The 16,022-nt window shown below is 42.2% G+C and overlaps 2 protein-coding genes across 5 annotated transcripts; one reads left to right on the top strand and one right to left on the bottom strand.

The window, feature by feature from the left end:
* The first annotated feature begins 946 nt into the window (after nucleotides 1–946).
* mos (v-mos Moloney murine sarcoma viral oncogene homolog) lies at nucleotides 947–2,028 on the top strand. Its single transcript, XM_053413031.1, has one exon. The coding sequence runs from the start codon at nucleotides 1,015–1,017 to the stop codon at nucleotides 2,026–2,028; it is 1,014 nt and encodes a 337-aa protein (XP_053269006.1). The 5' UTR covers nucleotides 947–1,014.
* A 2,262-nt stretch (nucleotides 2,029–4,290) lies between these two features.
* steap2 (STEAP family member 2, metalloreductase) lies at nucleotides 4,291–15,000 on the bottom strand. Of its 4 annotated transcripts, XM_053413001.1 has the most exons (7): nucleotides 14,937–15,000; nucleotides 14,771–14,856; nucleotides 13,753–14,198; nucleotides 12,208–12,374; nucleotides 8,990–9,517; nucleotides 6,593–6,757; nucleotides 4,291–6,027 (listed from the first exon to the last, which is right to left on the bottom strand). In XM_053413001.1, the coding sequence occupies exons 3-7, from the start codon at nucleotides 14,141–14,143 to the stop codon at nucleotides 5,734–5,736; spliced, it is 1,545 nt and encodes a 514-aa protein (XP_053268976.1). In that variant the 5' UTR covers nucleotides 14,144–14,198; nucleotides 14,771–14,856; nucleotides 14,937–15,000; the 3' UTR covers nucleotides 4,291–5,733. The 4 variants fall into 4 exon arrangements, with proteins under 4 accessions (XP_053268976.1, XP_053268977.1, XP_053268975.1 ...); XM_053413002.1 differs by having other exon boundaries at nucleotides 13,753–14,271; nucleotides 14,771–14,990; XM_053413000.1 differs by having other exon boundaries at nucleotides 14,771–14,990.
* Between the last annotated feature and the right edge of the window lie 1,022 nt (nucleotides 15,001–16,022).

Here is a 16,022-nt window from a genome sequence, read left to right as displayed (position 1 = left end):
GTATAGATCATACGATAACAAAACTTATAGGAAATGTAATGCATTGCTCATACTGTATACTAAGTTTTCTTTATTGTCCCACAGGAAAACAATAGTCAAATCTTTTCAACATAGTGCTTATATTTACGTTGAAGTCATTAGTTAATATGATCATATGGTGAGTCTAAACAAACCCATTAAAAATCAATTCACTAACAGCATGGCAGATGATGTGTATACAGACCTGTTTAGCTGTCTCTGAGTCTAAATCAAACTGAGCCACACTATATCTTACCCCCTACGCATTAGTAATTCTCCCTCTTGCCCTCGCTTTTGTCAAATCTTAAGCACAGCTTGGCCTGTGCAGAACAAAGACACTGAAGATCATCTCAAGGCCTATTTTGAAGTTTCAAGGATCATTCGCAGGGGAACAGAATTTAAGAGTGACACAGTTTATCATGAACAGACGAACAGATGATGCAGCACATTGTGCCCTTTCCTCTGTTATCAACACTGTTGTGCACTGACGTAGTTGTTAGAATGTGATAATTTGTAGATGCATTCTGGGAAAGTCTCAGTGAAACACACTGAGCAGGACAAATACAGTCTCTGAGCTGTGTTACATGTTTCCCAGTGGAGCTCCCTCCCCCAGCCTCATGCTGAACAATGTCAAATCTCTGTCCACCTCTCAAACTGTACACAGCACAAAGTTGTCCAGTAAGCTGCTGATGTAGCAGTGGCATGCACACGGTAGTTACTTTTGGACACACATAAATATTATTGTGCTTCACCTCAAGCAGAATGCAAAAAGTGGCTCATATTACCCGTCCTCCCCTGCTGCAGACTGAGTAAACTGAGTTGAACCATTGGGATGAACCCGTTGAACCCAAACAGAAAGCATTACATACTCCACAACACTAAGTGGCAGTGTGGCTGCGCGGTTGTGTTTGTGCGTGTACAGAAAAGCAGTGAAGACCTGTGCTGTTCAGTCAGCGGCAAACCTCAGATTGCACAGGCTGACTCTAACATGCAACGATGCCTTCTCCGAACCCTGTGAGTCGCCTGCTCCCTAAAGACCTCTACCCCTCTCTGGACATTGGGACCTGCAGCAGCCCGCTGACCAGACACTCGCACGGCTCAACCTTACAGGTCCCCGTCCAGCGACTGCACGGCAGAGTGGCCAGCCGGCTCTGGTCGTCTGTGATCCTCTGGAAGGAGCTGCGGTCCATGCAGCCTGTGGGCTCCGGGGGATTCGGCTCTGTCTACAAGGTGGAGTACCTCGGGGAGACCGTGGCGCTGAAGAAAGTCAAGAAATGCACAAAGAACAAGTTGGCCTCCCGACAGAGCTTCTGGGCCGAGCTGAACGCAGCACACCTGCGCCACAGAAACGTCGTGCGCGTCATCGCGGCCACCACCTGCGTGCCGGCGGATTTTGAAGATGAGAGCAGCATCGGAACCATCCTGATGGAGTTTGTTGGGAGCAGAAATCTGCAACAGATCATCTACGGCTGTGCAGAGCTGGGGGAGGACCGCTGGCTCAGGTACTCCACAGACATCGCGCACGGCCTGCGGTTCCTACACTCTCACAGCATCGTGCACCTCGACATAAAACCTGCCAACGTGCTGGTGTCCAGTGAAGACGTCTGCAAAATAGTTGATTTCGGCTGCTCTCTCAAAGTGGACCGTCGCTGTGAGACGAGCACCATCACCCCCCTCCTCAGCCACATGGGCGGCACGTACACGCACAGGGCCCCTGAGCTGCTGAAGGGCGAGGAGGTGTCTCCTAAAGCGGACATCTTCTCATTCGGGATCACCCTGTGGCAGCTGATCACCAGAGAGCAGCCCTACACCGGCGACCGGCAGCACGTGGTCTATGCGGTGGTGGCGTACAATCTGCGGCCGCCAGTCCAGGACCAGCCGGTGTTCCGCTCGGAGCAGGGGCGGCTGTGCAGGACTCTGTTGAGCCTGTGTTGGAGCGGAGAGGTCAGATGCAGGCCCACTGCTCAGGAGCTGCTGCCGTACCTGGAGCAGGTGCGCTCCCACATATGACTCTGTTTTTACCACTGATGGACATGCACCGGCCGCTGAATGTGTGTGTGTGTGGGACGTTTTAGTCGCTTTTCAGGACCAAGCAGTGGACCTACGTTCATGCCGAATCCCATTCAAAAGGTGTAGCATTATTGTTTATCTGCCAACATGGCGAGTTTGCCTCAGTAAATATTGTTAGATAACATGCACAACACGTTTTACCCGCCACTGATTTTAAAATACAGCGGAGATTGTTCTCCATCACAAATCCCCCCCCCCATTAATGTTTTGTTGCAACTAACATGTATTGTTCGTTTGCTGAGTAGTATGAGCTCAGTTTAAGTAGCGCAATGACACAGCACAGTTGAGTCTGATGGTGTGAAAAACCTCACTCATCTTAAGTATTTAGATTAAAACAACTGCTGCACTTTGTTCCTATGGGTTTAGTGTGTTGAGAGAAGGCAGATCTCTCCTGTACTATGACGAAAACAAATGCGACTCCGCCTATTGGTTCATTAAATGATCAAACTATATTTTTAATTGAGGGGTTATACCGTTTGCCATCATTACTTATCACTACATACCACTAACTGTATAAAAGGTGTTGGTGTTAGTTACTGTGAAAGTTCAGACTGTTTTATTTCTTAAGTTATGAATCAGATTTGAATTGAGTTTTATTTGCCACCATGAATGTACTGAGATTTAAGTGTGATGGTTTTCATTAAAATTATTTTATACTAGACCTGTTTTGCTTCGTAGCTCTTTAACAAATCATGTTGTTGGGTCATCACCTGTCAAGTTTACCCTGCCTCTTGCCTAATGTCAGCAAGGATTGCTTCAGCTCCCACATAAACGTATAGGAGAGATAGATGACGAATGGATAGATTTGTTATAGTTAACCTAAACATTTTAATTCACATCTACTCACTGCTATGCGGATGGAGGGGTTGGTGAAGTGTTTGAGTCCACAAAACACTTCTGGAGTTTCAGGGGTAAACAGCATTGCAGCCAAATCCAATACAGTTGAAGTTAAGGGTGACCACTTCTTCGAACGAAAAAAAAACAACAGAAGGAAAAGAAACTGCCTCCATACTACTCCTGTGTTGTCATCCTGGTGTCCTTGGCCCGAAACGGCATCATGTACACCATGTGTTCAGCATAAATGTCCGCTGTTCTCCTCGCAAAATCTTTTTCAATTTGCATACTTTGCTGCCAACCAGTGCCAGAATTCTGTTCATTGACTATCATCCCAGGGCAGCTGATTAAGAAGCTCCCTCTTCAAATAAATGTTTGATTTTTTTTTGTCAGACAGACCACAATCAGTCTGTTGTGGCACCAAGACATCACACTGATTACAGAGGCCCCTCAAGGCTGCGTGATCAGTCTGTCGCCAGTCATTCCACTTACATTTGACTGCATTACCAAATCCAACTCAAACCAGTTCATCAAATTTGCGGATGACTACATTAGTAGGACTCATCAGTAATGTCGATGAAACATACTACAGGGCAGTGGTGCAACAGCTGGACTTCAGGTCAAAGACTGGGCATTCCCCACTGCAAATCAGCAGCTGCTCTATGGAGAGGGTCAGCAGCAAAACAAAGCTTCTTTGGAATTCACATCACTGACTATCTGTCCTGGACTCGGCCACACCTGATTGAGAAGGCGCAGTAGGGCATCCTCCACTTTCTACTGTGGCACTGTTGAAAGTGTCCTGACGACCTGCAGTGTGTCAGACAGAAAGATCTTACAACATGTCACAAGGATGGCTTTGAAGGTCATCGGGGTCTCACTCCCCTTCATTGAGGACATGATTTCCTATGAAGACAGATGTTTTCGACATCTATAAGGAGACATGCAGGAAGAAAGCCTTCAGTATTTTGAGACACTCCTCCCACCCCTTTATAATGCTAACTTTTAAGTCTTTTATTATTTTATATCATTTTAACTCATACACTTTATTGCCTTAAACAGTTTGTATGTGCACACAGATCCCGAGAAACACAATTTTATTCCACTATATAATTTGGAGATCGCTGGAATTTCACGACTAAACTTGAAACTTGACAGTCAGCCGTAATGTGCGTATTAGCCAAAAAGCTAAATCAAAGCTGCACATGATTAAAAATGTATGGCAAGAACAGGCTCTAAAACATTTGGTACTGTACTACAGCAAGTCAGCCAATGCTTTTTGACTTATTTCAAGGCAGAGAATATACATCCAAATGTAAAAATGCTTTAGATGGATGATCCACCAGAGTGAACATCACGTTTTGATGTATGCTGTTAGTATTTTGGTGACATAATTTATTCAAATTGATGGGCACATTGAACAGAAGAGATTATCATCAGCATTACACCCAACAGCACTGATGGAAAAGTCACACATCTTACAGTGAAAATGATCAGATCTTACCTGTATTAAGATGTTGCCCTGACACTGTTTTTGACAAGGCAGCATGACTAGATCTATAAGCTAATGTAATTGTACTGGCAGATAAGCTACATTGCAGGCAACAAAAATATCTTCACCATTAAGACTGATGCTGCATTGTGTATAAACATGAATCGTCAATCAAAGCCATGGATCTCATTGATTAGAACATGACAGATAGACACAATATTCACTGGTATAGTACCACAGTCATGAAAGGCAGAAAAACCATAACAACATAGTGATAATGCACAATCAACAAATACCTTAAAACATTTGACAGTGTTATGAAACATCTTTGTAAAATTTAGAACAATGTTAAGCAGAATGATATAATAAAAAAAAACTAAGGATTTCTTCTAAGCTACTTACACATAATTGTTTGTTTTTTAAGCTGTAAGAATGAAAATCATGACTTAAAAGAAATGTGTCAACCTTCAAGTATACAATACATGTCACCAGGTTGTTACAGGACTAACATACTGAACACTGATGCATTTTCGAGTTTCTTGTTGACCTGACCTGCATTAGAACTGTGGGAGGAAACATGACATGGGCATGTGGAGAATACAGACAGAAGAACCCAGCTATTCATGTGTATTCCTTAAAAGTAAAAAGTCTTAATGTCTTAAAAGTTGCAAAATTGTAAAAAGGGAGATATCCACGTCTTATCTGATTTTCTTAGCATTGACCATTGTTTCCATTTGTTGTATTAAATAACAGTTGTTGATTATTATGTTTTACCATGTGACAGGCACATACATCACTCAGAAAACAGTTACTCGATCAGAAGAGAGACTCAGAAGTGTCTTTTCATTAAACATCCCTGCCTGGTAGACACATAGATTTCATGAGTTAAATCTCTTATCTCCACCCTATGACATCATTGGGGTTACTTTCTCAGACTTGTTCACACTATTGCTTTCATAGGCTGAGTAGAACTAGTAAAGTTACCTTTAAGTGGAAAAATTGTGGTCTTACCCTTTTCATTAATGACTAATGTGTATCTGAGTGTACTCAACATGAAAATGTTGGTGAAATATTGCCAGGTACTTGGAACATATTGATAGGACAATGTCAAGGAAATAATATACAGTTTTACAGTTTGGGCAAACATCTGGAACACAATCACACAAGTACATAATTCACATGTCAGGAAACACTGTTATCAATAACAAAGTGAGAACAATATTGCATTTTCATCACATGAGTAAATAGTCTTTGTTTGTATGGCATGTGGCAGTATGTGTGAAACCCTAAGTAAAGGAGCAGATAGCTATGTGCTGCAGTGATCACATGATGGTGACTCTCTCAGGTGAAACATGGGCAGCTGAACCCACTGGCTCCAGGCGCTGGCACCGGTACTGACAGCTATCCATTCCCCGGCGGATCCGATGGAGCTTGCAGGCAACACAGGGAAGCAGAATCACCACCTTTCCCAGTATCACAATCACCGGCAGGGCCAGGGCCACCACGAAGCTGGGGGGCAGGTAGAAACGGTAGGCCTCCTCCTCAAAGGCCCGCTTCCAGCCAAACAGCAGGCCATGGAAGGTGGCAATGAGCAGAGCAATGTAGCCCAGAGTGGACTGGTGCAAAGACAGAGAGTAAGTGTGATAGTGCGCACATGTATCAAGTGCTATGAACGTACAGCATAGCCATCCCTCCATTTCAGACACACAACTCCTGGTACAGTGCAATATTACCATGGGGCAAACTTCACCTTGTGTAACGCAAACCCGGTGTTCCCTATTCCTGTTGTTCACATAACCTTTCCCTGTTTACATCAGATGCATGCCTGTGCTCAAACAACAAGTGGAAGTTATTGTAGTTTGACTACAGATTCGACAACACTCTGACATGCTCAGCAGTTATGTATGTAAATATTGGCTTATATCAATAACATCATACACATATTTTCTGATTCGATCATAAAATCTGTCACACAATATCACTATCTCTAATGTTCATTGAAGACAAGCATTTATCATAGACAAAATACAGTTTCTGCAGAATCATTAGTGATTATTTTGATCTAAGCAACAGAATTCATGGATTGTGCAGCTCTGGTAACATTTCACTAACTTAACAGATGTTCCACCCTGAGGAAAGACACTGTCAGACTTCGAAAACCCCCGGATTTTATGTTCATACCTGTATAAAGCTGAACTCCCTCCAGTTGAGCATGCTGTAGACGGATGGAATGGAGGTGATGGCCAAAAGTGACAGGAGCCCAAGACTCATGATCCCAAAGGAAACATACATCTCCACCCTCCACACCTCCTCCTCATTCCACGCATTCTCCACGTTAGCATGGACCTGACAACACAGAAGATGCTCAAGATAGATTCATCAAAGGCATTATCACATATCACTTGTTATAATGCATGGCAACATCAACCTGCAAGAAAAGACTGGGACAAAGACGAGGTGCTTTGAATCTATTTACCTCCTGGAACCACGTCAAAGGGTTAAAAGAATACTAGCGGCACCAAATTTGTTTAGTGTGAATATGATAAAAAACTAAAATGCAGGAAATATGGAAGTGAAACTTAGAAATATCTAAAATGCTCTACCTCAACACTCATTAATAAAACTGAACCTATCTCAAAGCTCTTATATCAATACATTGTATATTTGGCGTCGGTAATATACATTTTCATAATATTTTCAATTAATGTAGAACACGGCTGCATAGATATGGGTGTGGACATGACCAATATTTACCACCAAATCTATTACAATGTGGACGTGCCATATGTCGGAGTATGCAGAATATTTCAGGCACTCAAGCATGGATTTGGATTAAAGTGATGGTCAATTAAGAATGTTTCAATTTGCTTTACTATTTCAAGCCAGAGTTAACCTTCTCCTGAAGAAACCCATCTGAAGTAAAGAACTATAGACCTGTCTCTCTTCTTCCCTTTCTTTCTAAAACTTTGATACAGTGAACCAACAGATCCTTATTTCCTCCCTACATGATCTGGGTGTCTCAGGCTCTGTTCTCTCCCTGCTCTCATCCTACCTCAAAGACCGCACTTACCGGGTAACTTGGAGAGGATCTGTGTCTGAACTTTGACCTCTCACTACTGGGGTCCCTCAAGGTTCTGTCCTGGGTCCCCTCCTTTTCCCTCTGTACACCAACTCTCTCGGCTCTGTCATTCTACCACAGCTACGCAGATGACACCGAACTAATCCTCTCTTTTCCCCAATCTGAAACACAGGTAGCAGTATGAATCTCTGCCTGTCTGAATGAGATCTCTCAGTGGATGCATGCACACCACCTGAAAATTAACCTTAATAAGACTGAACTACTTTACCTACCAGGGAAAGACACTCCCACCCACGACCTGACTATTACCTTTGACAACTCCGTGTTAGCCCCCACCCAGACTGCTAGGAGCCTGGGTGTGACACTCGACAGTCTACTCTCCCAGAATGCAGCAGCTCGTCTGGTCTTCAACCTACCTAAATTCACACACACTACTCCGCTCGTCCGCTCCCTTCACTGGTTACCAGTGGCTGCCTCCAGGACATGGTCAAACCTCACATCCGTCCACTCCGCTCTGCATCTGCAAATTGGCTTGTTGCTGCCTCATTGCAAGCTAACCACTCAACAAAAAGTTTGCAGAAGGTCTACACATCTTCCACCGCAAACTAAAAACACATCTCTTCCAACTATACCTTGAATTAAAAAAAGGTAGCGCTTTAGTTGTACTTATATGGCACTTTGTAGTTTGGCTTTCTTGAAGAAAATTGTACTTTCTTGATTCTTGTTGTTCTGGGTTTGTACCGTCATGGTTGAATGCACTTATTGTAAGTCGCTGTAAAAGCATAGGCTGAAAGAAATGTAATCAATGTAATATTCATACAGGGACATCTCCAAATGTATTAAGGAAGATCGAGGAAGAATATCAAATATCAAATATCAATATTGGATATCATGGAAAAAAGCCAAATCCATGCTTGACAAGGGAACGTTTTTTTAATTTCTTACAATAATTAATTATTTTGCACCACATTTTTCAGTTCATGTAAGCCTAATGTTGAACACACTGGTCCCTTTAACGTCTTGAGGTTGTTAGATCATAAACCCTTGATTTAAAAAAAAAAACATGATTGGATTGAAATTGGTTCAGATGTAAATATTTCTACATCTCCCTCATTCATGTGTATGTATTAACAGGCCAGTCTTGCCTGGGCCATCAATATATCTTTGCAGCAGGCAGAATAGGTCAATGCAACATATATGTAAGTAATGTAGGTCTTTGTAGGCAGCAGCTCTGGCTAAAGTGCATGTTGCCAGATAGAGATTTGGTTTTGTAGCCCATATTCCCAAATCAGTTTGTCTCATAGGGCTTAATAAGGTGCGACATCCTCTTCACCCCCAACAGGAGATAAATACATCTTTAGATGTATTAGTTGGAATGAAGGAAAATAATTATATTTCTCAAAATGATGATATATTTCATGCCTGCTTTGTGTGGTGGGAGATCAAGTTTATGAGTATGAATGTGGACATATTGTCAGTAACCCTTGTCCTATACTGACCTGCTGGTAGGCAGTGTTGAGCAGCAGGTACCTCTCCGATCTCCTCATGGGCAGACAGAGGCTGTAGAGAACGTGGACAGCAGCCAGAAAGAAGCTGAGGAGGCCCATCTGTTTTCGGCTCTGCAGCCACCCCTCCAGCCAATGTGGGAAATGTCTGTACTTAGTACCATAATAGAGCTGGTGGGCAGCAGCCAGCTGGCCTGCCAGGTACACAAGGGCCAAAAGAGTGATAGCAACAGTGGGCAGTGTCCGATTGACTATCTCAATGGGGATCTTGTAAAAGTCACTCTGCTTGTATTTCACATATGGGTGGATAATATCTCGTACAAAAGAGTAGGCAAAAAAGAAGATAGAGAGGGCCACAGCAGCTAGGACTGGGCCCCTCCAACCAGGAAATAATTGTATGGGCATGTTCTCAATGTCCCTTGAAGAAGACAAGGCGCCCATATCCACGGGCTGGAAGTTGAGCTGGCGGGCTAACTCCATAATTTGCCGTCGAGCCTCCACTGAGTCACTGCAGATGAATACCTACACAGAGCCAATATTACAGAGAAGAGGACTGGTTAGAGAAGCAGAAAGTATGGAACCGAGGGGAGAAGACTTTTGAGATAAAGTATTAATAATTACTTATTTCTCTTTGCCACTGAACTCCTCAAAGAGCCACAGTGTTGCGCTGGGTGACATGCTCCATAATTACCATGAAAAGTATGTTGACTTAGGGTATATGGTATAGGTTCAGTTCCCACCTGGCCCTTTGCTACATGTCTTCCCCATTCTCTCTCCCCATTTCACACTTGCACTGTACTATCAATAGCAGCAAAACATTCCATCTACAGCTGCCAGAAATACTCATCAGAGCAAACATATGTGGTAACCCACTGCTGAGAGTAGTGAAGAACAGATTAACAATTTTGTGTTTCAGCAAGAATTATTACAAAGCACAGCAACTAGCTATTTTAGGAAACAGGACCTGGACATTTTTACTGTAACAATATAAACTATATATCTGTCAGTTGTTTTAAGAATTAAATCACATTGTTGTTAGTGGGAACCGATGTGGTCTTAGAGCACAGACAAGGTAGGGAGGTCAGGAGGTTATGAGAAACTAAATAACAATTGATCGATACAAAAATAAATACAGAATATTTTCTCTAAAAACCTCCCAGTTATGTGCATATGAAATAACCATAATATAAATCTTATAAATTATCTTTTCTTCTGCAATATTATTTCTGAAATCAATGGTCCACCATAAAATTCTTCACCCCTCAATGTACTGTTAACCTGAGCTTTAAGAATTGCTTCATGGCAGGACTTAAGTTGTTGTTCCAAACTTTTATTAAACAAACCATGGATAAAGACAGCTGACTTGTTGGGGGATTATTTTAGGATTTATTTTACAGCCAGGAGCTCTATTGTTATGAGTGTCCTGCATTGTGTAATCTGTGCCTAAATTAGAAGAGATTTAAAGTGTCCGATTTGTCATCATGCGAGAATCCACATATCTTGCAGTGAGCCTTTTTATATCACATTATACTGAAACAAAATGCATTGGACCTGATTATGATGATCCACATTACTTTTGGAATAGAAGTTTGACAAAATAATCCAATTTCTTTCTTCAGTTTGTCTACTTGTTTTCTTCTTGAGTTTAAATGAAAAATCGGTCTTTTGGTGATGAATGTTTCTAAATGATAATGTTGCTGTCTCAGGTATTATCATGTGACCAAAGTAATCATTTGATCTTTCTCTCAAAACCCCTGGTCCGGACCTTAGACCATTTCCCACTGGTTTTCACAGACGGCTAATTTACTCTCTTTTACTGTGCCCTTGATCCTGTCTTGCGGCCATCCCTGTCCTAGAAGTTAGTGGACAACTAGAGATTTTTTTTGTATCGTGCCAAATCATAATCTAATTTATCTCAAGGCACTTGACCAAAGACCAAATTATTCTCTTTTTATACAGACTATACACATGTCCATTGTCAATGTGAGTAAGTGTATGCATGAATATATATGTGAGATGCACTGTGTATAGCTTTACAATGAAATAAGATTTATTCATTTGCCAAAAAAATTGAAAGTCAGTCAGTGTTAATCTTGTGGCAGAAGGTATAATTATATATATACCTGTGAGGTGAAGAGATGCTAAAAGAATATGCTATATGTGTCTACCACCTCTAAATGTGATTGGATCTCAAATGTGTTGTCTGTGTGTCTTGGGTTATTCCACACCTGAACTTAGAGCTGCCTACTTTTGTTCACTAGAGACAGACATTGATACCAGGTACAGAGCCTTAAAGCCGGCGCATGGTTCTGCAACTACGGCTGCGGCTTTTCACGCAGTTGTGTCGATGAACTCGTTTTAATTTATGGTTCTCCAAGGATTGCGCCAGTTGCAAAGCGTTTTTTGTCGATGACGACCTTAGAGACGCCTTCTTTGTGTGTGGCAGTCGTCATGGACTGTTTATTTATTTATAACGTCGCCTGGTGTTTAATGTGTGGTCCCAACCACGATAGGAATAAATAAAAGGCAGGGACTTTCTTCCCCCCTGCATCGCCACTGCTGCTCCTCATAGCCTTTTTCTGGCGGACAAATTTTTCCCTGATCTTCCTCCACAGCTTCATACACTTGTTGACCTGCAAACTGACGTTAGCCGAGATCTCCATCCAGGAATTGCAATTCCTGGATGGATGACGGGTTATACAAGTGGTCATACTTTCAGACCTCTTCTGCCAAACAGAAACATTCTATTTGGTCCATCTTCGTTCTTCTAAATCTTCCTTGGTTTCTGCCGGTATTATGGGGCATGAAACCGGAAATGTGAATCCGGAAAAGATGTAGTTAGCAGACCAATCACCGCCTTGTGGACTGCGTGAGGCTTGCGTAGCTTTGTCATATAGTTAAAAAAATCGGGCAAGGCACGCAAGAAGGGGTACGAAAGAACGCAAGGGGCACGCAAGGGGCTTTTGCGCTTGCGTGTCCCTGCGTGTCTCTAAAAACGCAGAACCATGTGCCGGCCTTTAGTGCTGAGAGATCACCTGTTATTGTGTGAATGAAGGCCCAGAATAATGTGACTTGAGTGACTGATCCAATTCAGTGTTACTGAATTCCATTAATAAATGCTGATGGTGAAATCAACGCAATAAGGTTGTATGTTAACCTTTGTGATAAGTTTGTTGTTGACTTCAAAGAACAGAATGTGTTGAACTTTGTACCTGTGTGCTGGCATCTTTGGGGCAGCTCTGCTGCATGGCCCATGCTGAGATGACGTTGAAGCCTTTGACCACTATAGAGTTCGGCAGCAGTGAAGCCAGATATTCAGCGTTCGATTCTGGATACTGGTTCACCCTCCTGTTATTACTCACATCCACCAGGTACTTTCCTACAAGACATAAATGCAAAAGACATGATTCTGTCATTAATGACATTAACTATGTCATTTGTATCTTGTTGCTTCAGTAAAGCCACTATCAGGACTGTAATCACCACTACAATTTGTGACTTCAAAAGAACACAAAGGCAACCACCAGGTACAAAAATATGAGATTAATGTCTACTAGGGAGGAAAAGTGTCAAGGATAACTCAAGAATATGCAAAACGGAATCAATGCAACATGATTCAAAGCAATACAATAGAAAGGTTCTAATTTGAGGGATCATGGCAGATAAGTCGGGTTGTGCTGTGATCAGATTGACGGCAACTAATGAATAAGTGAATGAACCTTTGAAGGTAGATTTAGACATCAACCCATTTGTTAATGGCAGAATCAAATGATTTGACCAAGCCTACTTGAATAAGTGCCACTGTGCTCAGGACCTTCTCGGCCAGACTGTGATCCACTGGCTGGTGACCTCTACTCGGGTCCAGGTGGTCTGTCATTGAGACAACATCAGTTGTTCAGCAGCGAGGTCTGCCAGTGGCCTCAGTTGTTCAGGTTGAGGCCTTGTCTGCTGCAGTCTCTCTCTCTCCTAGAGCACATGGGTCTCTGAATGAGACTGATGGAGCAGGCATGCTGACGGGTTACAATTGGAACTGGCACTGATTCATTTAAGTTTAAGTTCTATACTCGACTTTGTCATTAAAACTCCAAGAGAGTAACTGGGGTTGGTCGTACGACATAAAATCTCCTAAACTATTTAAACAAAGTCGTAATGAAGTTATTTATAAATATTTAGACAAAAAGAGCATTTGATGCAGTATTCTTCTGATCAGCTGGCTGTTGATAAAAATTCAAATATTGAGCAGGAAAGTTACTTGCGGGTAGGACAAAGTAAATCTATAGATAAAACTGGTGAGACCGTGAGACCTTTAAATAGGAAAGATGACAAATGTTATAGAGTGTGAAGTTAAAACAAAAGTGAGAAGAGTCTGTGTCTGTCCGATGTTTTTAGCCCCACGTGCTTGGACCATAGAGGCTTGGACGTGTCACAGTCACACTGTAGTTTTAACTTTTGTAAGAGAAGTAATGATTTTAAGAAAACATAATTTCCTTACTGACAAAACAATACACTTTGAAATGTTTTCAAGCCAGTTTTAGTAGCCTACTATACTCACTTCAAGTACAAATACTTAATTTCTTGCATTGGAGGTTTACGGGGACTAAAGTTTTAGTAGCTTTCCTCCATCACAAATAAACATCAGGTCTACTTTTACTGAAGTAAAATGTTAGGGGATAATGCACTTGAAAGAGTCATCACTCGCCCGTGAAGAAGAGGTGTCTTTAAATGGATGCTTGTGTTCTGAGTGTGTGTGTTGGTACCTTCCAGTAGATGTTTGAGGTCCCACAGGACAGCATAATGCTCACGGCGGATTGCCAGGAACACGACACTAGCCTTCCCCACAGCGTCTTCATGGTGCGTTACGTCCACCACATGGGGAAATGACTGGGCTGCCAGTTTGGGATGGCGACTGCCCACAACCACATGGAAACCCCGACACAGCAGGCGGATGGTAAGGCTCTTGGAGAAGTCACCTGAGCCCAGGATGGCCACTGTAGGCTGGGTAGAAACACAAGTGGTGCCAGTATCTCCAACTCCATTCTTAATGCCGTTGGGCAGGAAACAGGCCTGGGCATGATTGACGTGTTGAGAGGAGGAGGCTGTGAGGAACATGTGGCTCCTGCTTCCACCCATCATAGAAATAGAGTCCATCCTTCCTCCCTGTCACTTCCTCTATGGTTTTCGGCTAAGGAGGATTTCAGTATGGCTAAAGGAGATAAGCCCAAAAGGGAATTTCAGCAACATTGTTTTGTTTTTCTCAGGATTATTTTCTTGATATCCTACACACAAACACAGGATGGCAGACATGCATAAGTTTAGGTCACTAGCTTCCCAGTGTGTGTAATGATGATACCATAACTCTCAAATGGTATTAGAGCTACACAGTCACACTTTGGTTCTCGTTGAAATTTGCAATTTTAACCTTGGTTACAGTTATTCATCGCACTTCTGCGATGATTGATGTTAGGCTCTGGCAGAAATCATAAAGCAGTGCATTAAGATATCCTCAAGATAACTTTACACTTTATAAAAGGGCTAGTGTTACCAGCCACTGTGTCCTGCTCAACCCGACTTAATCTGATATTAATCTGATATTATTTTAAATAATAAATGCCTTCTATTCGTGATGGATTACAAATATAAAAAAAGAACGTGTGTGTGTGTGGGGGGGGGTCCTGGTCGTCCTATACTGACTACCCTCACGTGCTGTAGCAGCTCGCTAGACGGTGATCAGAGGTCATCCGTCCACCAGGAGACGTTGCATCTCGTCATACTGACCTTCTGTCTGCAGAGACCTTGTGTTCTTGTGAAGGACACGGCCGCGTGTGCACCTGTAGCGCTGCAGCACGGTCGCTGCTGTTCCACTGTGGAGCCGCACAACACAGCGAGATGATAAAAACACATTGACCGTCCACACCGAGGCTACACACACTGTGTGACCCACCTGTCAGTCAGCCAGAAGCTGCTGTTGTTCTCTGTCCATCCCCCTGCTCCTGATGCTGCTCAGCCTCCGCGTCTCAACACATGCTGCGTTCATGAGCTGTCGGACACAACAGCTTTCCTCTGAAACGAATGCAATTTTCAGACCAAAATAAAATAGATAAATAATCTGAACAATTTCAATAACATAACTAAAATGTATCATATTTTATGAGATGATAGGCTATATATTGGATTATATTAAACTATATTTTATTATATTATAAATGATCAGAGCCTGGGTGCAACACAAAGAGTCATTCACGACCAATGAATGTCTGCTCAGAAATACATAATATATTTTGTTATCTTCCCATGGGACTTTGGGAAGATAACAAAATATCTAAAATGCACAGCATTGAAAACACAACTTGAGTAAACATAGCCTGGTTTGTTAAATATTCCAACACACTTTCAGTGTGAAACTGGATTTTTGACTGACAGTACTTTTTTCTGAACATATTGGATCTATTTTAAGATGCATAGTTACACTCAGTGCATGAGGATATAAAGAATTCTGAAAATGGCCCCGGTTATTAAAAAGACAAATCTAACTTATTAATGAGATCAATTAAATACATTTAATCGAATATTGCTCAGTGAAAAATGCTCTATTTTGGAGCCTAGTGTGTTCTTCTGCTTATGTAGACCATGAATCACTTCAAGTTTAGAGGCGTTGTTACATACGCTAGCTTATGTTATGGAGCTTAAGTTTTCATTGTTGTTTGTCTGTCTGTTAGCATGATGATCTATTTTATGACCTATTTTTATTCAAACTTGAAAGGGTTGAGTACAGGTAGAATTCATCAACTTTTCCACTCGCTTTAATATGGCCTTACAGGGAATCAGCCTTGGCTGGGGTATGTGCTCTCAGGGTTCCCTCCGAGTTCATCCTGAAATGGTTTTCTGCTTTACCACAGTTGAAATAAGTGATAATCAGAGTAACCTAACCAAAGCCTCTCTGTCAGCTCCAACCACAACAACAGTGTTTGTGTATATAAAACAAATATATTATACATATGTGTGTATGTTTGTGTGTACAGAGTATATA

The sequence above is a fragment of the Pleuronectes platessa genome, chromosome 20 (assembly GCF_947347685.1).
Source record: "Pleuronectes platessa chromosome 20, fPlePla1.1, whole genome shotgun sequence".
NCBI classification, from domain to species: Eukaryota; Metazoa; Chordata; class Actinopteri; order Pleuronectiformes; family Pleuronectidae; genus Pleuronectes; species Pleuronectes platessa.
The sequence above is the reverse complement of the archived record's forward strand: the minus strand, read 5'-3'. Positions and strand labels throughout refer to the sequence as shown.